This window comes from Anthonomus grandis, chromosome 16 (genome assembly GCF_022605725.1).
Source record: "Anthonomus grandis grandis chromosome 16, icAntGran1.3, whole genome shotgun sequence".
NCBI classification, from domain to species: Eukaryota; Metazoa; Arthropoda; class Insecta; order Coleoptera; family Curculionidae; genus Anthonomus; species Anthonomus grandis.
The window spans coordinates 10,537,102-10,563,459 of record NC_065561.1 but is presented as its reverse complement, the minus strand read 5'-3'; the positions used below and the strand labels follow the sequence as shown (position 1 = coordinate 10,563,459).

General features: G+C 34.0%; 1 protein-coding gene across 8 annotated transcripts in view; it reads right to left on the bottom strand.

The window, feature by feature from the left end:
• The window catches only part of LOC126745795 (PDF receptor), a 388,971-nt gene that overhangs the window by 52,993 nt on the left and 309,620 nt on the right, over positions 1–26,358 (bottom strand). For all 8 annotated transcript variants that reach the window (XR_007663679.1, XR_007663680.1, XM_050453794.1 and 5 more), the window contains 5 exons: positions 13,608–13,721; positions 13,332–13,492; positions 5,215–5,306; positions 5,022–5,151; positions 4,719–4,936 (listed from right to left, as the gene is read on the bottom strand). Coding sequence is in view for 6 of the 8 variants with exons in the window: in XM_050453794.1 (XP_050309751.1) it covers positions 4,719–4,936; positions 5,022–5,151; positions 5,215–5,306; positions 13,332–13,492; positions 13,608–13,721 (715 nt within the window). In the remaining 2 variants the exon portion in view is untranslated. The remainder of the gene's footprint in view (positions 1–4,718; positions 4,937–5,021; positions 5,152–5,214; positions 5,307–13,331; positions 13,493–13,607; positions 13,722–26,358) is intronic.

The following is a 26,358-nucleotide window of genomic DNA, read 5'->3' as shown; positions in this document are numbered from 1 at the left end:
TTGTATTACAAAATGGTATCTACTTAATCATAGCACTGTCTGACAATCCTGTACCGTCCTTTTCAAGTCCTGTAGTAGCATTATAAGGAAATTTGAACTCCATACCTACATATACCTACTCACTATGGGCAGCCACTAGCTCTCACACTCTCGTCCTTTGGTTAACTTGGTTTAGAAAAACTAAATATTGTCATTGCATTAAAATGCTTTATGTAAGTCTTTATAAATGTGGTTTGTTTAAACTTAAATCAAACTTTTCATAAAAGTGAACCGCAGTCCACAGATACTAAATCTAGCAAGTATAACTTTCACAACTATAGGTAGGTAGATAAGGCTAATAGTATAGATAAGGTAAGGCTTTAACTTATAATTTAAATGATCTGCCGATGATCTCATTGATAGGTTCATCCCAGGTAAGATTCTCTTTGCATAACATTACCAATCAAACATAATGGGGAAAGCTGAACAAAGGTATCAAAATAACTAAGCACAAAAATCCAATAGGGTCGAAGACTTGGTAAGTTAACGAGAAGATCATCTTTTTTTGTAATTACTTTGTTTTTAAAATTTCTACAGCATAAAAGATGTACATTCATGACAATTTCCTGTGGCATCCAGTTAAGACCGGAAAGAAGACAGCCTGCCACTTTTCAAAAATCTTCAGAAAAAATTTAACCTTTAAATAGGAAACTAAAGTTCCTACTAAATTATTAAAACCTTAGAGAGGAGGAAAAATACGATATATACAGGGTGAGCTTTTTTCGATGTTTAGTACAGGGATCTCGGAATCTGATTCTAATGATGTATCACATGATAGGGTTGTTTTTAAAAAATAAGCTTTTATAACCATTGTTCATTTTTTTTGCTGTTTATTTTGGTTTAGTCTAGTTGATATGGAAACAAGAAAATAAATAATGTTTGGATATGTGACTATGGTAACTAAACTATTATCAACAAACTAAAAACCTTTTAAAATTAAATTTTAAAAATTTCTTAAAAATTACCTAGGCTATTACTATTAAAACAAATAATTAAGATTTTTTTTATTGGATAGGAAGGAAGGCTCCTGTAGATATATCGTGTTCACCAAGATCCCCTAAACTTACATGGAGCTATAAAGGAGACAGTGTAAAATGTCTATGGAAAAAACTTAGGTTTGAAACGATTGAAGAAAAGATTTAATACATTGCTTTAATGTATTAATGGTGGAATTTTCAAAAATATTTCATACAATTAAATAAATTGTTAAAATAAAAAAACAGCTTTTTTTTATCCTGTTTTTCCCAAGCTCACTAGAATTTATTACTACACAGATTTATGACGAAATTCTCTAAAATGTATTTTAAATTTTTAAATAATTTGTTTATTTTTTTTACACAAATATATTGATTATTTTTAAATTTTTATGAATATAAATACAAAACATTGTAATAAAAAACTCCAGTTCTTATGTTAATTTGATATACAAACCTAAAATAAGTAACCTACACTTTATTTAAATTTATAAAACAATATATAGTATTATTATACACAATTTGTAATAAAATTTAATAGTTGAAATGAAAGAAAATAAAATATATTGTTAAAACAACCTACACTAACGTGTGTATTTAAAATGCACAAATTGTGTTTTTTTCCTGTACATACCATGTTAAAAAAACACTAAGAGTTTGCTTTTTTACTGAACAATTATATTAAATAAATATAAAATATTGCCGAATTTAAGTCCACAAATGGTGTACTATATATACAATAAAATAAATCAAATTGATACACAATTTGTTGATTATAGAGCCACAGTTGTTTAAACACAATAGCATAGAGAAATTCTACACAAATTGATTCTGTACCATTTCCAGAATCAAATTGTTTGTAAAATCTATACAATTGTTGAATTTTTATTCACCTATTTTTAAGAGTGTGTTTGAAGTTCTTTTAACATCTTTTGTAACTCTATTAAACTTTGGCTAAAGAGCATTATTTGTTCCGCAAAACGTAGATGGTTCGGATATTTGCCGTCAATTTTAGACCAATCCAGACTTCTAGTGCAAGTCTTAACAGCTTTGGCGAGATCGTGTCGCCTTCTCTAACCCCTCTTTTATTTGAATTTTATTTGTTTCTATATCTTCCGTAATACGACAACGGCCATTAAACCGTTTTTTTTTTATTAAATCGCATTTTCATACAGTATGTTCATTTGAAACCTTCCTACCACGGATTTATCGAAAACCACTGTATAAAAAAAAAAGCCGAAATACGTCAAAAGGTTTGTCAAGGGGGACAACTTTATAACCTAAAATTACCTCACCCCCGTTCACCCATTGCCCCTCAGGGTCATCCCCTTAAAAAATTTAAATGGCAAGGGGTATCGAGTAATAGCTTGTTTAAAAGGTCTTTCAAAGACTTTTATTTTGACGTTTGATTTTTTTAAATCGGTTGTTTCGTTTTCGAGAAAATTAGAAAAATCTTTGTTTATATTAATTTGTTTAGATAGAAAACAAAAACATGAAAATATCAGTTGTTATGTCAATAAGTATTTAAAATGTTGCCTGTTTTTGGCCAAGCAATGATATAGGCGATGTTCAAATTCCTGACGGATATTTTCAAAAGCATGTTGTGGGATATAATGGCAGCTGTCGATGATGCGTTGACGAAGTTCATCCAAATAATCCGTTATATCAGGAGATCTAGCAGGCCATTCTATAGGCTTCCTTCGCCCTATCCATTTATCTGGAAACTCGTCGTCTAGCCATTGCCGAACGGGAAGAACATAGTGAGGAGGAGCGCCGTCTTGCTGGAAATATATTTCAGCCTCATCAAGTATAGGGTTTCCATCAGTATCGATTTGGTTTTCAGTGGATTCAGTGATAAGCGGATTAATGATATTTTCCAACATATCCAAATAAAGGTCTCCATTTAAATTTCCGTTAATAAATAATGGCCCAATCACTTTATTTCCTAAAATGCCTGCCCATACGTTAATTTTTTGAGGGTACTGGGTATGCCCTTCTACAAATGCATGAGGATTATCATTGCTCCAATATCTACAGTTATGCTTATTAACAAATCCATTTAGATAAAATGTGCATTCATCGCTGAAGCAGATATTCCTTACATGAATAGTATTATAATTAATCGCTTCAGTCATTTTTTTCACAAAACTCAACTCGCCTGTCGAAATCGTCTTCGTCTTGAAATTTATGAAGTTTGGTAACTGTGTGAACAGAGCCTAATGAAATACCAGTGGCAGCAACACTTTTGCGTAATGAAGTATTAGGATTTATTCCAAAATGACCCAAAACTTCAACTTGGGCGGCTTCATCCTAAATTCGCCGAGGATTACGTTTTTTATTTGCAACAGATCCAGTTTTAATAAACTTAGTAACAAGGTCCAAAACATACCTATACAAAGTTACTTTCTCCAGATGTCTGGCGTTAAACGTGACGGCAGACTCTTTCGGCTAGTGTGTAAACCATTTTGGGAGTAAAATCTTCAATTCAACAAATACATTTTCACTATTCCAAAACTGTCACAAATAAATGTAACTGACGACAAAATAAATTGTTTATTTTCCTTAGCAACTATAAATAACTAAGAAGGGTATAACAATAAATACAGTTCGCCCAGGATATCTGTGTTGATGAAAAGAATGCGGAAAAAAATTCAGGTTGTTATTTAGTTTTTTCCACGTCTAATCTTCGAAATTGCTGTTTATGTTGGTAGTTTTCGTTTTAAATTATAAACGAATTGTAGATTTGGCAAACCCTAACGGGCAACATTTTGAACACTTATTGAAATAAAAACTGATATTTGATTGTTTTTTTTTTCTATCTGAACAAATTAAGATAAACAAAGATTTTTCTAATTTTCTCGAAAACGAATCGACCGATTTAAAAAAATTAAACGTCAAAATAAAAGACTTTGAAAGACCTTTTAAACAAGCTATTACTCGATACCCCTTGCCACTTAAAATTTTTAAGGGGATGGAAGTAATTTAAGGAAGTAATTTTAGGTTAGAAAGTTGTCCCCCTTGACAAACCTTTTGACGTATTTCGGCGTTTTTTTTAAACAGTGGTTTTCGATAAATCCGTGGTGGGAAGTTTTTAAATGAACACCCTGTATTATGTTTTTTTTTCATTTGAGATAATGCTAGTTCCCGTATGGTGATATAGGGCCTAGATCTTTTTCCTGATTTTTTGACGAAGGAGTACAGTACATCCGGTCTTATATATAAGTATTCCTCCTCATTTGTTAATAGAACCAAGTCCGAATGTACCCATATATTGATTTTGGTCTTCCGCTGGTACTCCTAGTTTGGCATTGAAATCGCCAATAATAAATTTTTAGTGTGCTTTATCCATTGCCTGCACCTGTGAAGTGTCATCGTGGAAGTTTTCTACCTCTTCATCGGATGCAGACCTCATAGGAGCTATATACTTGAATTATTTAGACACATTTTCGATATTTTTGAGCAAACGTCGAGAAATAAATATTTCAATTCTTTAAATGGCTAAATGAACAGACCTTACTACACCAATAAACTTTAGGTTTAACATAAAGATCAGTATGTCCCACTATTGCAAACGTCATATGGTCGAGTGATCAGTATTAATCCTGGCGCAGATAGCACAAATAGAGTTTTAGCCATTAAGTTTATTTATAATGCTTTGCTTCAAACAAAAAAAAAAGAATAAATATGTTTGGTCTTGTAACTTACGTTTTAACTCCTTCGAAGATCATTACTGCTAGCCATATAAGCGTCATAACAGCTGGAATAATCCAACCACACCAAATATAAAAGTTTATATATAGATATTCTTGGAAAACGGTTACTGTTATGACGTTATGCAGATAAAGGCCTTCTATGAACATCCACGTAAACATTGCTGTTTTAGCATATTCCATTAAGACTGTGCAAACTTCCAAGAGATGGTACTAAAATATAAAAATTTGGTTTATTTTTCTCGTGGTTCAGAACTTATATTAATCTGTGGGTCCATATAGAAATTGAAACACTTACCTCATCTAGAAGAAACTTTTTATTTTCATCTAACTCTTGATCGATATATTTGATTAACCTAAAGAATACTTGGAATAAGGTGGCGAAAAATAGATTTTTGTGGATTTTTGTTCTGTTATTTTTGAGTATCCTGCAATAAAAAGAAACATCATTTAATCTAAGGCTAGTTAGTCAACTTATTTTTAAGACTTACCTATATGAAAAAAATATATACAAAGACAACATTAATGATAAAGATGAAAGTGACAGTCCAACCATTTCTATAAGTCTTGTAACTCTTCCTATCTGTAACAAATTAAAATAATAAAAAATTATAATGGTTTATTGGGTATATATATATATATTTAAATTTACAATAAATAAACCATTATGATAAATAGGACCATGCCTCGATTATAAAACCGTTAGCACAGGTGCAAACCTGTGTAGCAAGGCCCTTTTTTAAAAAAAGAATAATAAATAAAAACAAAGAATAATAATAACTATTAACCTGGCCAATATAAGTACGTTTCTTTAGAAAAAAAAAATTGGATTCACAGTAAGTAGTCCAAATTAAATAGGTTTTTATAAAATAAAAACTTTGTGTGCTTCTAGGAATTCGTTATAGAAACGTTGACTACCTCTAGAACCAGTGTTTATCCTTTTTAGGTATTAAACAAAATATCACATCCCTAATATGTACTTTTTTTAATTGAAAAAAAGTTATAGATAACTATCATAAAAATAGTGTACAAAAATTAAGGATTTTTCAAATGTAATTTTATGCTAAAACTAAAATTTATAACAATATTTAGAAAAAAAATTAACCTTCTGTTAAAGGGAACTTTCTTATTAAACCTTCATAAAAACCATTAAAATAATAAAATGTTTGCCTTGGATCTTCAAAACAATAAGTTAATGAAATCCGATAAAACCTCTAGCTTAAAGACGCGAGAAAGGCTTTAGCAACTATTAATAATTAAAGTTTTAGTTTCACTGTTACAGTAAATACAAGTAGGAGAAAGACTACTACTTACCAAAGAGATTAAATAGATTTAAAAAAAAAAACTAAAAAAAGATCAGTCAGTAAAAAGGTAAGTAATATAGGATCATAAATAACTGTGTAGAGGAATTAACAGACGCAGTTATCAAATGATACAAAAATGTCCAGAAATTAATTAGGAATACATCCAGTAATGATCCTAATAATGGGTAAGATAATTAGAAACATACTTAATACCTACATTTATTTAAAGCGTTCTGTAACTTATCCAAATAAGAAAATATAGCAAGTAGGGTGAAGTGGGGTAAATGTAATCATGGGGCAAATGTATTCAAGCCCTATGATTTTTTTTTATAATGTTTTGGAACATATTTTCTTCGAAATTCGAAAATATGACCATTTTTATACCCATATTACTTTTTATTAACCTCTTAGTTCCAGTTTCAAAGATTTCCCGTTTTCTTTTTTGTACTTTGACATTTATAATAATTTTGTGAGTGCCTTTTAGGAGTTTTAATTCCCTATTACTACTGCTAATATTAGTATTTAGTTGTAATATTTTGCTCCCTTAGGTAATTTTCGACAAGGATGTTGATTCTGCTATCAGATTTGATTTTCGATACTTAACAAAAAATGTATGCCAGCGATTACATTTACCCCACCGAAATACGCATATGGGGTAAGTGTAATCACTGAGACTGGGGTAAATGTAATCACTGACTACATTTGCTCCAGCCTCCTCCTTCTTGAATTTTTAGGCTATAACCTATCATTTTCTCTATTGTTACAGGCTAAGACTAATATCGAAGAAATAGTGTAAATACTTACCAACGACTTTGATTAATTGTAAAGACAGTGTGGAAATCTTTAAGACTAGTTTATACAGTTCCTAGTGAGTTCCTTCAAAATAGTGAGAGCGTATAAAAAAAAAAGAAACAAGACCCTTCTTACAGTGCTGAACTTTTAAAAGATGCGATCAGAAACATCCAAGAAAATCGTATCAGTATTCGTGGTGCTGCCCAGAGGTATTAAATCCCATTTTCCACTCTTCAAAAACACCTACGAGGAACCCGAGGATCAAACAGCACGTCCAAAGGAAGACCCACCGCAATACCTGCAGCTGATGAAGAAAAATTAATGAATGCCATAAAAATCATGGAGAAGTGGGGTTGGGGGCTCAGCAGAAAGGAAATTTTAGAATTGGTGGGAAAGCATGTCACGAAAAATAAAATAAAAACGCCGGAATTAAAGATGGAATACCTGACGAGGATTGGTTCTTATCCTTTAAAAAAAGGTACAGACTAGCTTTAAAAAAAACACAAGGACTGGAGTATGCCAGAAAAAATCCAATGATCTATTTGTAATTGAACAATATTTTGACATGTTAAAAGCAACCTTAGAAAATAACGATCTGCAAAATAAGCCTTCTCAGATTTATAACATCGACGAAACTAGTTTTACGCTCGATCCAAGTAAAACTAAAATTGTGGGTCAGAAAAATGCCCCTGCTTCAAGAATAATCACCGGGCCTGGAAGAAAGAGTACGACAGTTCTCATGGGTGGCAACGCCAATGGGGATAAACTGCCTTCATTAATTGTTTTTAAGGGAAAAAATCTATGGAGTACCTGGCTCCCAAGGAATCTACCTTTCCAGGTACTTCTTATGCTGCGTCACCAAATGGTTTGATGGAAACCGAAATAATTGTAAACTATCTTACAAAAACTTTTATTCGCAACGTTGTACCTGAAAGATCAATCCTGCTTTTGTATGATGGACATTCAACGCACTTAGACCCAAAACTTATCGAGGCGACTGTCGAAAATGATATAATTGTACTTAAATTACCTCCACACTCCAGCCACCTATTGCAACTCATGGACCTAGCGGTCTTTAAGAGCCCTAAGTCACGGGAGTACCAAAGAAAACATGTGGGTGTTAAAATACCAAAGAAAGATTTTTCGGTACTTGTGAGCACAATTTGGAAAGATACAGAGTCAGCTTTACTGACATCGGGCTTTCGTAGAGGAGGAATATGCCCATTTAATAGATCTGTCATCGACCGCTCTAAATATGATCCAGAAGCTCTACGAAGATATGAAGAACATTTGAGAAATCCCCAACCTGCGACAGAACAACCTCTTAATGAACCCAGCACAAGCAGCCATGAAGAGCCATCAAGAGAGAAACCAACCACGCAGCAACTAGCATCAGCACCGCGACCAGAATCAATAGCAGAGCCAAGTAGACCAATACCAATAGCAGCACCAAGTAGAGGTACTGTATTATTTGAATAATTGTTACTGGAAACAGTGAGGCAATCGCCCCGCCCAAACGAAAAAGAAAGAAGAAAAAGGGTAGCTCCGGGAGCTGAAATTATAACAGCAAAAGAAAACATAGAAAAAAAGAAAAAGGCTGAGCAAGAAAAAGAAGATGAAAGAATAGCGAAAGATAAAGCAAAGAAAGCTAAAGAATTAGCAAAGAAAACAAAGAAGAAATCAAAAAAAATAAAAGCAAAATATATTACTGAGAGCTCTTCAGATAAAGACGAACCGCAAATTTTAAGTGACAGTGAATCCGATGACGTCACCTTTGAGACTTATGCAAAAAGGTTAGAGGAAGATGAAGAAAAACAAGATGAATCATCATTAAAACAAGACGAATTGTTTCTCAAAGGGGTAGAAAACCTTAACATTGGAAACTGGGTTTTGGTCCCATTTAAAGCAAAGAAAAGTATACTTTTCTATGCTGGTCAAATAACAACGCTTGATGAAGAATCGCAACCTACCATTAAGTTTAAAAAAAAAATCAAACCGAAACGCGCATAGTTCAGTGTTTCACTGGCCTGAACAAGAGGACCATAACTTAGTGGCTGCATCAGATATAGAGCGAGTTTTACCAAAACCCACTTTAGGGCGAAGAGGAGAACTAACTTTTCCAGTATCCGTTACCTCATATAACGTTAAATAAAAAAAAAACATGTCACAGCCTGTTTTGCTCATCTTACCTACGTAATATACTTTTCAGAAAATCTTTGAGTTTTATTCCCTATCATTGCTCCACGAAAAAAGTTCATAACTTCCTTATAAATTGAGATAGGTATCAAGCTATTTTTTTTAACCCAGAATTTTTCATACTATAGTACACTTGCCCCATTCACTTCAACATATCAGCCGACATGTTTTTTTTATTTTGGTTTATAAAAAAAACAAAAGCAGACAAAAAATAAATAAATATAACATTGATTTAACAAAGAAATAAGCTCTGTGCCTACTAAAAATGAACCCGATTTCTCTTTTGATTTTTTGTTATGAAATTTTAAAGTGCCACTATCATTTTTTTGATTACACTTACCCCACTTCACCCTAACTAAAAAAAACAAAGAAAACTTCATAAAAAATATACTGCGATGAAAGACAAAGTATTTTGTAATATTGCTTTTATCCAGATTCAAAGGATTAAGTTAGCATGCAAAAATAATCTTTTAGGATAGCATTTATACTTAATCCTAAAGGAAAGCAGAGCATTGGCATGTCAAATTCTTCAGACCAGTGAACCTCATTTTTTTATTCTCAGGCTCTTAACTTGGTGAACTCTTATTACAGTTACTCTTAATAAGAGCAAGAGGTAAAACAAAATATTTAAGGAGAGACACAAAAGCTACACAAGCATCTAATTATAGAAGAAAAGAATCTGATGCACAAGAGGCATCGCCAGTAATACATTATATTAAACATTTATATGAAATTTATTAGAGCAAAATAGTGTATTCTGAAAAGCTCAGTAAGAAAAGAGAAACCCTGAAAACACAGGAATGTTTAGATGGTATGTACTTTTAGTATTATAAGGTGAACTTATCAAAAAAGGCAAAAAAAAGACAGATTCATAGGCTAGTCAACTGACTTCGTTTTCATCAAATAAGGAAGGCTCATAGAGTAAGTGCAACTAGTCTTGTGCACTACAAAGCAAGACAAATGCTAGATATTATACTTAAGACTCCTCTGGGTATAAAAGGATTCCATAGAGAACTTTCTCGATGTCCAACTAGTTAGTATACGTAAATAAATATTTTTTCCTTAAAACTTTTAGGGTATATATCCTTGAGAACTTCTTATAAAATAAACATACATAGACAATATTAAAATTTTACTAATATTAAGCAATATTCTATATTACTTTTTATATACTGTGATTTCCAATGGCAATGTATTAGCAACAAAAAAATTAATTTGAACCCTCGTCTACGAAAACACGAAGGAACAGTAATAATGGAAATTCAGTTTTTTTAAACTAAGCGCCTTTCTTTACTTGATATGCGACAAAGCTACATTTATTACAATAATTTTTTTTTTGGTTTTACAAAAAAAAATCTTATGCTTACAGTAAATTTTACTCTATACTAAAGTTGCTGCATTAACTCAGATTATGAATTAATTAAGAGGCGTTAGGTTTATAGATCTAGGGACCCATTTAAATAAATTCTTTATGTTTTACCTATCTATTATTGATTTGTAATACCTTAGAAACGGAATATGTTATGATAGCAATCATACCTGCTATCACACCTAGGGCATTATAAGCGGGCATTATGATAATGCCCGGAAATTTTATTACTTATCCAATTTTATTTCGCTCATAATAAAGAATAAACATAATATAGCATAATACTAGGCATTGTAAGGACGATAATGCCCGGAAGGTTGAAATATTAGGTTTCCTCCTGATGGGCATTAGGCCGTCGTCCCACCAAAGACACGTGACGTCGACGCGAAGGCGATACGATTTCGCCTGGACACATTCAGACGACATGCAGTTGCCCCACCAAAGATACGCGTTTCGTGTTTCCTAAGTTTAGTTGTTCAGTTTAGTTCAAAATGTCATCGAGTGAAGACGAGGATGTGGTTGCAATGTATTGGTATTTGCGGAATAGAAAAAAAAATAAAAAATAAAAAAGAAAATGGTGGGTGCATCCTTTTATTGAGAAAAATTACCTGCGCTGTTTACTTCCTTGGCTACTGCTGCCCAAGCTTTTTCAGTCAAATCTTTTCGCGAATATTCTGATAGCTTATAATTATATAAACAAGCATGTTTTTCTACAGCATCTTCTAATTTTGAATTAAAATCCAGACACGCATTTGGATGTGTCTTCGGCTCAGCGTTGGTGGGGACAAAATGATTTTAAAACATGGGTTCGACACGAAAGATACACGCTGGCGACATCGCGGAGATGTGGCGTCGCTGTCGTGTATCTTTGGTGGGACGACGGCCTTAGAGTCTAACAATGCCCGTGGTGCATACAATGCTTTATGTTTCACCTAAAAATTGATTTTTATGAACCAAAATAATTTTAATATTAATTAAAAAATAGGGTCTACCTGTACAGGTAGGTGTACGTACATACCTACCTACAGAAATTTATCAAGTGACTTGCAGTGATTATTTAAGTTTGACTTTGATGTTTCTGTCAGTTAGTCAGTTGGCATTTTTTGTTTAAATATTGGCTTAAAATGGAAGAAATTCGATAAAATATAAGAGAAAAGGCCATAAAAGCGACCGAAAATCTTTTGCCAGTTAAATCAAGGGAACAGTATGATCGGGAGTATGGCATATTTGGTATTTGGAAAGATGCCAACGCAATTGTTCAAATAACCGAAACCGTTCTAATGGCATATTTTCAGGAACTGGTAAGTTATTGATTTTATTTTAATAGGTACATATTTTTAACAAATGTTAATATTTTTAGTCGGAAAAAATACAGTCCGAACTCTCTCTGGACCAAGTATTCTACCCTTAGGTCTACGTTAATGGTCTATAAAAATATAGACATCTCGCAATACCATCGTCTCATATCTTTTTTAAAAAGTAAGTCGAAAGGATATGTCACGAAGAAGTCTAAAGTTTTGCAAAGAGAATAAATTATAAAATTTATTAAGAAGGCTCCTGATGATATCTACTTGCTACACAAATTAATATTGGTAATGGGTGTTTTTGCAGGTTTAACACGAGATGAGTTGATCAAAATGACCATTGATGATGTTGAAGATAGAGAAATGGTCTTGGTTATAAAGGTACCAGAAACTAAAAATTCAACTTCAAAAAGTTTTACTATCATTGAAGAAGATTTAGGCGCTTTAAATTTAATAAAAAAGTACGCACCATTAAGACCAGCTGGAATAAAGGAGCGAAAATTCTTTCTTACCTATAGAAAGAGTCGCTGTACAGTACAACCTGTTGGAAAAAATACCATAGGAAGCGTTCCAACATTGAATTTTTAAAACTGAATAATGCAGAAGCTTATACCGGCCACTGTTTGCGTCGCACATCGTCAACTTTACTTGTTGAGGCAGGTGCTTCGTTTGAAATGCTAAAACAACATGGGAAATGGAAAAGCTCTTCAGTAGCTGAATGATATATAGAAAAAAGTATTTTATCCAAAAATAAAGTAGCCAAAATGATTGCCAATTCAGTTAATTCCGAGGTTAATTCCGTATCGACTATTGAAAATTCTTTAATGGACAATTTACAAACTATACAAAATAGCGTTAGTGCTGCCACCTCTACCATCACAAAAATTACCGACCATTTTATAGTGGGATCAGCTACATTTTCCGAAACATTTCAAAATTGTAATTTTTATTTTGGAAATAAAGTTTAATTTTTAGTATTTAAAGAAACATTATTTTTTGTATAAAATGGATGTTTATTCTTTATTATGAGAGAAATAAAATTGGATAAGCAATAAAATTTCCGGGCATTAACTTAATGCCCTAGGTGTGATAGCAGGTATTATTGCTACCATAACATATTCCGTTTCTAAGGTATTATAAATCAATAATAGATAGGTAAAACATAAATAGCTATTATGATTCTCTAATTCATAAATGATCTAATTAGGGCATATAATTTTCTTAGTATCGGTCCAGAGAAAATTTACGTTTATACAACTTGAAATTACTAAAAACCAATACCTTGTAAAAGTCAAGGTATGAGATATCCTGAGAGATATTGAAGTCTTCTTTGGGCAAAAATTATATTGGCAACAATGCGTTTATTTTTCGGGATAAAAGATCAACCGAGAATGCAATTTATAAGCTAATTTAAAATTGGTGTAATGCTTTAAATAAAAATTCACAGATCACTGATCTTGTTCAGCTCCTTCTTTGATGCCGTCTTTATCTCCTCAATCGTTAAAAAACGCCATTCTTTTATGGGCTTTTTTTATTTTGGTTTAAGATCATAATCCCTTAATCTTTCGGTGCATAAAAGTCATATTTTATAAAATTATAATCTTTTATATCAAAGAAGAGAAAAAAATATTAAATATGCTTACCCTAGCACACTCTCCCAACCCAAAGGCATTACACATGTTAGTCAACTGTTGAATCTCTGGCATTATGCAAGTCTCGTAGTGTGTATAGTTCGTCGGAATTCCATAGAGATCTAATTTCACCTCCCACGAGCCGCTTGCTGTGCATACTTTATAGGCCAGCCCTGAAAATTTTAAAGAAGCAATATTCCAATATTTGAATTTTTATTAGGTTAGACAAAATTGAAAATTTTAAATTAATATTAGGTACATTATTTTTAATTAGTTTAGTGTTATTACCATTTTCCACAGTTCCTCTGATTTTAGGACAAGGTTTCGTGGCATTTTTATTGGCAGGTGTCTCCGGCCAACATGTCCACTGATCGCATATTTCGCCACAAACTGCAACGAAATCTGTAAAAAAAAATTAGTTTAAAATTATAGAATTTTTATTCTTTTAATTTGCCTATTCTACATAATGTTCCTAATTTGAAATTATATGCAAGAAGTGAACATCGGTTATGTTTACTTGTTCTGGAAACTTAAAGGGAAAGTTGAGAAGAGGAAATTGCATTGGAGCATTTTATGTACAATCTGAACTGTTTAGCGAAACTTTAAGTGAAGTGTAGTGCGACATTAAGTTTTTCCTTTGACAAGTTTGTCCTAGTTTAGTAAAGAGGTGTACAAGAAATAAATATAAAACTTATGCGTCACTTCTAACATCAAAGAAATCTGTTGTCGGGTTAGGACTTAGACAGGAGTTGATTGTATCAATACCGGATGTAAAATACTGCAGTCTTAGTTTTAAATGTACGATCTCTGTAACCTTATGTATCCCCCAGTTTTCCAAGTTCGCAATAATTGCTAGTGGTATATATTGGTAATATTGATTGATTTCGAAGATTTTCATGTTTGCGAATGACGCAAATTAGTTTAAAAATGTTTTTAATTTTAATCCCAAATTAAATATATTTTCTGTTTTGTGGTAAATTTCTTACAATTTAAATTTGAAACTAAAGTAAGAAGTAGAGTTTTTTCTCCAGAGATAGCGATAGCAAAGAATTTTAACACTTTGGTTTATCTATTTAATTCGCAGGTTAACTCACTTGACGACTTACACTAATGTAAAAAAATATAAATTTAAACTTTTTTAAAATCAGCCAAGAAAACCGACACTTCAATCATGGGCAGAGATGCAGACACAATAGTCAATGCCTCTAAGAACCTTGAAATAATCCTATTTCTTATTCCTCTCAATAAATTTTAAGTTATCTGTACTACCTGAAGAGGAGAGGTTTGTTTATCTACAGGGTTTTCAAATTCTAAGAATTTGTGATCCACAAGATCAATATTCCTCTCGGGTTATCATTAGTACCATAGGATATTTAACATATTCCCTTGCAAAATGTGTTGCACAAACTTTAGTTTCATTTGTCTCATTTGGTTTAACAACTAAAAGCCATTTTAAAAGGTTTGATGCACAGGAATTAATTAACCTCAACAACTTTAAGCATATAGTAACTAATAAGAAAGTTCATCAGCAACTGCGGCTTAGTAGCAAGATAATATTAAAGAATCAGAGAAAATCACGCAATTCCTAATATTCTGTAAATAAATTAACACATTAAAATTCCTTGAACAAGCAGATTCTTCCCATGAACTAGCATTGCTTTGCTTCGCCAAAACTATCCTTAATCTTATATATTGCAAATTATGATACCTCAAATAAATATATCAAGAGAAAAATGATTCCATTAAGTCTAGCGTGATTGTAAACAAAGATATATTTTAAAATATAAATAACTTTGCTCTAATCAAATGACGAAACTCGAACTTCAATAATTGCCTCAATGGTCAAACACGACGGTCACACACAATGGTCAAGTCCGCTCTTTCAGATCCGATTACTAGGCATGCACACACAGTTCCACATTCTCAACTTTCGGCACTCACACCCTCTGCTAGTAAGTTTATCTAATCTAGCCTGAATTATATTTGCACTATACTTTAAAATTCTACTGCTGTTCTGTGCAAAAGGCTCAATGAGCTATTCATCAGCGGTGCCTTAATACAACAACCCTGACTGTTAAAGGTTTAGGTTCAACTAGCAATACATTGCACAAGGAACCTTTTGTCCATCAAAGTACCAAAGGTTTGGTAAAAACTCTGGCAGTCTTCTATGCCTATTTTCCCATAGAAAATGATTCACCTCCCCTGGTCGTTACTGCAGTAGTCAAATATTATAAGGACTTCAATCTCCCGCTTCTCATGGGTTGTGATTCCAATTCGCATCACGGCCGTTGAGAATGTAGAGATGAGAACCCAAGAGGCCGCTCCTTGGTTGACTTCCTCTGCTTATAACTACTCAACTGGGGCAATGTTCCCACTTTCTATGTTAATTGGGGCCAATTAATCATCGATTTCACGATCTGAACATTTTTGGCTCATGGATGGTGTCCCATGACGTCACAATGTCGGACCACAGGCAAATCCTATTTAAAGTGAAAGAACATGCCCGGCGGTATACACTAGTTTACAGAAGATACTTTAGGACTCTAAAAGAAAGTGCTGAAGGCGATTCTGCGAGGTTCTTGAAGACACATCCTCCACGGCACGCCTGTGCAAGGTGTGCCGTGTACTAAAATGGAGTCGCTGTCACTTCCAGATGGTAACCAATGAGAAAGAGGCCTTAGAAGTCATTCTAGGTACTCACTTTCCAGGCTCCAACTCGTCTCACGATCCCCCTCTTAGTTTTCGGACCCCGAGGTTGTCAAAACGTTGGTGGCTGCCCGCAGAGAGGATTATTATCCTTGACCTTGTGGTGCCTAGTGGTTAATAGCTTGATCGAATATTTAAACAAGGTCGACCTATATATACAGGCCTACGCCGATAACACCAAGCTGGGTTCTACTAAAATGGACAAATGGTACTACTCTGGGAGTCTTAGAATCAACTCCAAAGAAGCAAGGCTTCTATTATTCACTTGGAGATATAACTTTGGTACACTACCTGCTATGTCTTTAGGGGAGTGCAGTTGCAATACTCAGTTCACAGTTTGATTTCTGAGAATCACATTATATTCCAAAGTCTCCTGATACGATTGCGCCGAATTAAGCAGGGCACTTGTGCGCTATGGGTCTGCAAAAAGGCTTTCGGTAATAGCTAGGGTCTGTCCCCTAAGATTCTTCACTGGATCTATTGATCTATTATCAAATCTCTTCTCACATCGTTTGGTGTCCATGTACAGAGAAGGCAAAAAGCCGGGCCAACTGGATGATAGAGTCCAGCGCCTTTTATATCTCAGCATAAGGGGTTCTATGCAAACGGTGTCAACTAGACTGCTAGAAACTCTGTTGAGCCTTCTGCCATTGGACCTAGTGGTCCAATTCGAGGTAATAAGGATTGCGCATACAAATAATAAAAATCTAATCACAGGCTGTACAGAAGTATCCCCTCCTTCTGATGGGTAGTGACTATATGGCAGCTGAGACTATAAATAACAAGAATTTTGCAAACCACATCGCAGGCAGAGAGAAATGGCAATCTTAACGGATCATCTGGTATATAAATGGCTCCAAAATAAACAATAGAGCTGATGTGGGGCTCTGTAGTAGAGTCCCACATACCAGCCGACCATACTCGCTGGAGGTGTGTGCTACTGCCTACCAGACTAAAGTTTTTGCTGTATTAAGATGCCGACCGGAATTTTTAAACGGCGGAGACCGCAACACCATCGTATTAATCTGCTCGGACAGCAGGGCTGCCATTAAGGCTATTACGGCCGAAAATGTGAGCTCCAAGCTCGTACAAGAGTACATAACGTTCTGGAGGAACTGGTAAAGGTGTGCTGCAGGGTTCCGCTTGTCTGGGTACCTGGATACTCACACTCAGGCCATGCTGGCGGGCCTTCTCCCTGCCTCAAGAGAAATCTACTGCCCTTAAAAAGACGAGAAATTTGGTTAGTGACGAATCTCTTAACCGGACACTGGTATTTAGGCAAGGCGCAAATTGAGACGCGTATAGCGCGTAGGAGGTGACGTGACACGAGAGACGCGACGCGCACGTGCCACACGTCCTGCGTGGGCATTCGCATATTGAGACGCAGTTTTTTAATCCCTCAGTGCGACAGTCGACGTGACTTTTAAAAGATGAGTGATTTTATACGAAATAATTATATTTATTTAGATTCCCTTAGTTCAAAGTCAGAGTCAGATAGTCTACTAAAAAAGAAGTGGTATTGTTCCATTTACTGATGGCCAAAAAATTGAAATCTCCAAATAATTTTTATTTATCAAAAAGAAGTAGCCATGAACAATTTAAAATGACATCTGAATTTCCTGATGGTGTTTGTATCAATTACTTTCGTTTGAATCAAAAACAGTTTAATAAATTACACGAGATAATAAAACCATCAATTGATTTAGAGGGATGTAATGCCCAAAAGCCGATTGGTACTGAAGAAAAACTTGCAGTGTTCTTGAGGTAAGTAAATATTAAAAGTGTATATAGACATATTTTTATTGGACAATCATAAATAGGTAAATTGCATAGAAAAGAAGTGTAAAGGTTTATTGAAATCGCTCTATGAAATTAACCAGCGAACTTCCGGATGTAGGTTGATGGCTTGTTTGCTCATTTTTTAGATGTCCTTCCTGTTCATTAAGGAAACTTGTATGGACTGGTTCCAGAGGCTGATAATGGGGTGAAATTGCATAAGAAAGGTTTGATGTATTGCTACGTGAAGAGAAATCGTGAAAAGAGATTGCAGAATATGGTCGCTCAGATGGGAGGTTCATAATATCTGCTTCTGCTTCGGCTACTGAATTGTAAACTTGACCTCTGTCCTTGTGTTGATATTTGGCTGTCATCTTTTTTTTTAAGCTGATACATCGATATAAAAAAGTTATAAAGAGGGTCATCGAAGTTACTGTTTTGTTGTAATAACGTTTTTCTATCGTCCGCTCGTTGTCGTGCCCTCTCATTTAGCTGCTGGACGTTTCATGCTTTGAGTATTGGTCGCATTTTTAGCAACGCTGGGCGGGAGTTCAACATCATTACTTTCTTCAAGAATTTGAGAAGCATCTTCAGCAGGACCGAATTGTAAGGATTCTTCCTCTTCACGTTCAATTCCGTCATTTTCCAAGTTTTCAGTTTCTGCCGTTTCTGGAAAAAATCTTGAGTCATCATCGCTATCGGCAACAATATTTCCTTGTCGTGGTCCAGTTGATATACAGGGATCGAGAAATGACATTTGCTTTTGAAATCTCCAGAGCTTGACGTTCTCTGGAGCGGCTCCACTTCTCAGGCATTTTTGTTGTCGTCGACGTGCATCCCTATAGCTACCTCTTAATTTTAACTATGCATTTTCTGCCTCCTCTCCTGAAACAAAATTACAATTTTAACAATTAGATAGCACTTTAAGCATTTTTAGAATACATTTTCTTAGTAAAGTATAATTAATTTAGTATGATCTATCACTATATGTTTAAGAACACTTAAAATATCTTATTATATAACTTTGTTTGTTTCAGATATTTATCATCTGGAGATAGTTCAGAACGGTATCTAATATTGTAAAAGAAGTAGCTATTGCAATTTGGACGCATATGCAACCAATATACTTACCAGAACCTACAACTGAAACATGGGAATCAGCTGCCTTACGATTTGAGCAAACATGGCAATTTCCACACTGTGTTGGAGCAGTGGATGGTAAGCATATTGTAATTAAGAAACCCGGCAAAAGCGGATCTTCATACTTCAATTATAAACATACATTCTCTGTGGTGTTGTTGGCAACAGTTGACGCAGATTATAGATTTACCACTATTGACTTTCGAGCTATGGGAAGATTTAGTGATGGAAGTTTATTTTCCAGCAGTGCGTTGGGCAAAAAAATCATGAAACATTCTTTATCACTTCCCGCACCTACAATGCTGCCAAACATTGCTGATCCGATGCCATACGTTTTTTGTGGGAGAAGAAGCTTTCCCTTTGTCTGAAAACCTTATGAAGCCGTATCCAAGAAGACACGTAACGGGAAATTATGAAAAGCAAGTTTTTAATGCTCGACTGTCTAGAGCTCGACAAACCGTGGAATGCTGTTTTGGTATATTAGCTTCGCGATGGCGTGTATTTAGGAGACTTTTGGAAAATAAAGTTGATATGGTGAGAGATATTACAAAGGCAGCTTGCGTGCTACATAATTACTTAAGGACGACCGGATCAATACTTAATGGGAAGTTAGAGGACATTGAAAAATTGCCAGCGAATCAGCTAGTTCCACTACATGGTAATCAGACGAGGAATTCGGCACATGCTTTTACAGTAAAAGCAAAATTCACAGAATATTTCAATAATTGGGGAAGTGTTCCATGGCAATACCACACGGTTATGAGTGGAAATTACTAAAACTATGTACTATGTTAGTTACTCTTTTATTTATATACCGTCTTTAAACTTTAACTCCTTTGCAACTTCACCCCAAAACCTAGTCTTTATTTTGGTTTTCATGTAGTTCGAATGTTTTGTATAATAAAGTTCTCTGTGTTTTCTGACTACCTCTATTAGCTGCTCTTCCAAACCCATCGCCAATATAAAGACAAATTGCAAATGAACTACTGTCAAGACAGCCAGGCACGCTCATGCACGAGAATCTGAGTTTCAATCACTGCGGCACGTAGACACGAGTCGCGACATGTCGCGTCGCGTCGCCAATTTGCCCTGTTTCATAATATTCACTAGGATACAAAAATACGTGCTGTGCTGCGTCGCGGCACACGCGCTATACGCGTCTCAATAATTTGCGCCTTACCTTAAGGCGGTATCACCACGAGCACTCACGCGCGCTAGGATCAAATTTATGGTTAACACCTACAGTGTCCTGAGAAACTTTAAGTCCTTCAAACCAGAGAGCCGTATTACTTTTTTTAAGGCTACTGGCCTCGGTGGGACACGACAGGTCCATCAGAAGAGCTATGTTCATAACAGCCTAAATGTTTTAGCCAAACGTAAAATTTTATTTTTGGTCCTCAAAAAATACACAAGGAAGATATATCTATTATTAAAATTATTCAAAATTTGGCTTGTGCACTTGACCACTAAGAAAAAAGTACACACTAAAATGAGTATTGAGTAGGTAGGTACAAAAGGCTTTTTAGTTCATTGTATTATGGTTTTCCAGAATTATACTCTTCAGCTCCGGTTATCTTTGGCTTATTGATTTTGTTCGAGAATTACGACGACGTAAGTATATTGTTGGAAATTGACTTGTATTGTCCTTAGTTTAAACTTCTCTCCTATTCTCTAAGTTTACGTATGTCTTTTTATAAAAAAAAATATAGTGTAAGAATGATAGGACCTTATATCAGTTTTTATCATTATAATAATGTAAACATACAAACACATAAAAAAGTAAGAAATATTTTCTTATAAATGGCCCTTAATGGCGAGAAGGGAGCAGGACATCAAGAGTAGTATTGTGGATTAAAATAAACAAAATCGTTTTACTTTTATATATCCAGCCAATCTATAAAACATAACTATAAAAAACGTCGATTTTTTTTATTATATTAGTCCTTTACGTTAATAAATTGTTACATTTTGATTCTACTCTCTTTTTGTATGGATAGGCTTGCATGCGCTAAGGTCGGGTGCATTTTAGGTAAAATGCCTGTTTAAGTTTTTGCTCTAATGTGAGGGTTCGATACCCGGAAGAGCTTTTTCTTTCTAAGCAACCGTTCAATAATGCTTATTAAAAATTATTATCAGATCAAAAAAACTACTCTCTTCATATTAAATCAGAAGGATGTTTTCAGCCTTGGCCAAGAACCTTTAGTAACCTTTTTTTGTAAAATTCGTAGACAATAAAGATGTGTTTTTATACGCCGCCTCACCATAACAAACTACACGTTAGATAGGGTTGTATAAAGAAATATATAAAAATTTTAAACATATAAACAATTTCTTCAGTTCTGAATTTTTAGACAAAAGATCTTAGTTTATTGAATACATAAAAAATATGGTTTGTCCGTCTTAGATTAGGATCGAATACAATAATATCAACATATTATATCTTATTAATAAACTTAATTATTACAGTACAATCATTAACATTAATGTTTAGTTCTTTAAAATTGGATAAAGAGTTATTGTTGCAGCCAAGAGATATATAAAAGTGCTTTTAGAGATAAAGAATGAATCATATGTAGAAAAATATTTCTCCAATCGACTTTAAATAGAATGTAAAGACAATGGTCCGAGGTGGTAAAATTCAGAATGCTCTGTTAGAAATGAGATGATTGAATATAGAGATCATATAAGTGAGTAAGATGAGATGGCCCGGCTTCAGCTACTGCGACATGTAAAGATATAGAATATACTACTCCGGAACTACTAATGGAAGGTACGAATTGATTATCAGAAAGGATATTGCTTAGACATATCACTAATTTTTTGCCTATGAACGAAAAAGTCATGCTCCTGCAATTGAATACGGCACCTGTGAACATCATCATAGATATATGCACTTACCACTGAGAACACTGAAGAGTAAGTAAAAGAATTTTACTCTTAGAGTAAAGATCTAATAAAGAAACTTCCTGAACAAGAAATCCTTATCATAATGAACGACTTCAATGAAAAAATAAGCAAAGTATCAAAAAGGAACATACATAGGATCTTACGGCCTTGGAGTAAGAACGTAAGAGGGAAACTCCCAGTGTATTTGCATTAGAACATGTCTTGGAAATAACAAACACCTTGTTGGTAATAACAAATACCTGGAATTCCTTAGATGCCTGGATAGATTATATCTTAATAAATCGAAGATATTGAAGCAGCTTTACAAGCGTAAAGAACCGGGTGCATATATACAGTCGAACCACAATCCACCTGTCGGAGAATATAGTAGAAAATTTAAAATTATACGTAAAACAAAACAACTAAAATATAATCTTAAAAAACTTAAGAACGACACAGTAAGGAACCAAGAAAAGAACATCAACAACAAATGCAGATTAATTGCGGTGGAAACTGATAACACAGAAAAATAAATATTGATACTTGCCGAAACAATAACTAATCTCAAAGATAGATATCTAAAGAATGATGAAGTAAAATATAAATCATGGATCGCAGAAGAAATTATATTACTCATGGAAGAACGCGGACAACAAAAGAACAATTTCTTAAGATATAACAGGATATACAGAGGAATATTCGAGAGGCCTAACAAGAAGAGTTGGATGAGAAATGCTAAGAAATAGAAGTTTTGCAAAGCAAAATTGATGAGTCTCGTAAATGGTGCAAGAGAGCTGATTGTGGATAGAGAAAATAGTTAAAAACTTGGAGAAATTATATAGAATTTTTGATTAGAAAGGAGATTCACCTAGTATCATAAGAGAAAAAGGGAGAAAAGGACCGGATGAAGTAGATCGGAATTCCTCAGTTTTCTAGTCAAGTCAAATCATTTATTTATGCCAAATATTTTGGTGAATATAAATCACATTTTAAAATTGCCTATACTAATTTAACAATCACATATACACTTAACGAGTAAAATTTGTAAAATTATTGGTTAAAATCTCATATGTGCTAAAGGGAGCAAGTTGCAAAAGGTACCTTTTAACATGTTCCTTGAATTTATGAAAAATTCTGTTTTTAATAGAAAAGGGCAGCCTGTTGATGGAACAATACTCTGGTCTGCCTTGACACTTTCTTAAGTTACCAAAAATTAGCCTAATGTTATTACGACCTCTCATGTTCTTCCATGCCCTTCACACTTAGGAGTATAATGCTCCTCGCTTTTTTTTTTAACAAAGAACAAATTTTCAAGAATGAACTCAGCAGAAAAATTAAAATGCTAAGTCCGACAAAGGCTTTCCTGCAATCTTCCTGGTCAGCTAGACCTGTTAGTAGCCTAACAGCCCTACTCTGGCTATAATTCCATAAGTTATAATAGGGTGAAATAGAGCATAATATGCAGACAGCAAAACCTTCCAGATACTGAGCCCTGGAGGCCACGAAGCAGAAAAACTGTTCCGCGCAATCTCCCAGAGATAGCAGCTACATGAACTCCCCATTAAATACGAAGATGTATTCCTAAAAACTTAAGAGGCTTCTGATCTCCGCCACCTAGATCCTTAAGGCTGAAAACCATTTCCTGCGTCTATGTAATGCTAGTCCATTAGCTCGGAACGATTGCTCAACTCTCCACCGAGCTTTCGACACATCCCGCAAGAAGCTCACTATAATGAAGGGCGATCGTAGTGCTATCGGCAAAGAGGGTGCATATTGAGTTATTGTTGTATGTTGGAAGATTATGTATGAGATGTCATAAGGGGCCAAGTACCGATCCTTGTGGCATTTCTTCATCCACTCTCTTAGCTGACGACAGTACACCCAAACACGAATCATCTGACTTGGCTCCAGATTTCAAAAATTTATAAAATTTTATTAAAAAAAAAAACTGTGTAAGAGATACAGTCAAAAGCCTTACTCGAATCAAGAAACAAGGAAGCATTATATTTTCGATTTTCAAATGTATTTATCACAGTTGGAAGTATGTTTTTAGAATAGCAAGAACGGAACGAAATCTCAAACTGTCGTTGACCATGCTCCTCAAAGTAACAACAATTCTTTTATCCATGCACTTTTCCAACCGCTTCGATGATATCGGTAGGCTTAACGATGAGTCCACCATATTCCTTACTGGCAATTTAATAACATCCACAATACTAGGATTCAAGAAAATGGCTTGATTGAGAATGGAATGGAATGGAATGGAAAATGGCTTGAGAAGATTCTTTATAATGTTACCGGGGAATCAAAAAGCTAAACCGGGCGGTAACCACAGAAGAATTAGTCTTATGAGTTACATGCTAAAGCTGCTCCTCAAAATCATATACCCAAGAATCTATGGGTACAAGAGATGCATTTGTTTGTCTAAAAGTATTATTCTAGCGCTATAAGGATATTAGCTGTAATATTTTTGCCTATTTTATAGATTACCAGAAGGCATTCGATAGAACAAAACGAAAAAATTATAGATGTCTTGATGAATACGGAGATGGATGCTAAAGATCTAAGGATTATCTTAAACCTTTGCTGAAATCACTTGGCTACTATTAATATTAATATGGAAGAGTAAACCAACACAGTAAACCGTTTTCAAGGAGCTACACAGGGCTGTATCCTGCCACCGCTCATATTTAATCTCTATTCGGAGGAAATGTTAAAAAAGGTTTTTAAAAATAACTGTGGCTTTAAAAAATAACATAAAGAACTTACAAGAACTAATAAATAAAAAACTATAATAAAACGGAAAAAATATTTAAAAGTTTCAAAACGAAGAAGACTCAAGGTCCTCGAAATGTGACTTTACAGGATGATGCTGAAAATATCATGGTTGGACAAGGCAGTTATGAAGAGTATGAAGAAGGACTTAGAAGTAATAAACATTATCCAGAAAAGACAGCTTGCGGACCTCGGAAATTTTATGAAGAAGAAAGGCAGATATCACCTTTTTATCCGTCACCATAAGTCCGTTCTCCAAGGGAAATTTTATGGCAGAAGACCACTAGGAAAAAGGAGAATATCATGGCTTAAAAACTTAGGTCAAAACATGATTCTCAGCAGCTTTTACCAAACTATTTAAAGCAGCCGTAAACAAAGTCATCATATCTAGTATGAATGTGAATATTTGGAAAACGAATACTTGAAGAAGAAGAAGACTTTAAATGCAATAAATTATTAATGTAGAAATTGATCAGAACAAATGGTTTCCTGAGGAATACCTATTTTATTAACTTCTCGACTGTGATATACCTCAATGTCAACGCCTTTGGCTCTATCTGACGTGTATTCCTAATCACCTCTCTCACACCAGCATTTTCCAATATCTCCTTTAAAATAGTTTGAGCAATGGTGTCGAATGTCTTGGTCAAATGCAGAAATATGCAAATCAGTTTTTCTCTTCTACCTATTATTGAGTAATTGGCATTGACTGGTTTAATCAAATATACTACTTATGCTGGTCTAAAAAAACAGTAGATTCTTTATGGTTTTCTCAAAGACTCTATTCACTGCAATCTGAAATTGGATAATAACTATTTATATTTAGGAGTTCTGATGCTGATTTGTGAACTGAGTTGACAACGGCTTTTTTCAACATTTTTGTGCCGTAACCATTCTCAAAATATTTATTTATTAGCAGGTCAAGCTGTTTCATTAGAAATTGCTTACATTCTTTTAACGTTTCACTTCTAAGGTGGAAGTTGATTTTTTTAATTTTTCAGTTTTAACATCTTCGGTTATCTCCAACGGAGAAAGAATAAGATATCATTTTGATCGGTTTTGCCATTTCTTTTTCAATTTCACTAAAATCTGCATTTAAACATTCAAAGAGAGCATATTTAGCTAGTACTAACACTATTAGCTTTTAAATCCTTTATTATTTTTTATTCATAAATTAATAGAATCTAAATAAAATCTAAAATTGAATAAAAGATAAAAATAAATTTATCTAAAATAGGATTTTACGTTGTAATTTTTTTATGAAAAAACATGATGATGTTTTCTAATTGCCTTACATAAAGCATGAACACATCTTGCTGTACTTATCTAAAAGTAACGATAGTATTTTCTAAAAACCATTATATACACTTATTAAGCCAGCAGAGTTCCTTTTAATACTCTAGTAAATTTTCGAATCCCATTGGACTGAAATTAATGAGAGATGTGACATCTCAATTATTGCTATAACCAGCACTAACAAAAGCAGAGAAAATCGTTTGATCTCCCGTATTCATATTTCCAGTAAACCCAAAGTGTGATTTATTTTATCGCGGATTATTGAGATCAACGGTTAAACACGTGTTAAAAGTTCTTTTTTTTAGTTTGCGCAGCATCAAGAAAATTATAATAAAGAATGATTAAAATGAGTTAAAAGTAAAGGGATTATTTTCACGATTTATTATTAAATCATGGTGCGATTCAAATTTCGTGTGCCTTAACGTTTCTAAAACTAAGGCTTGTCATATAAAAATACTTT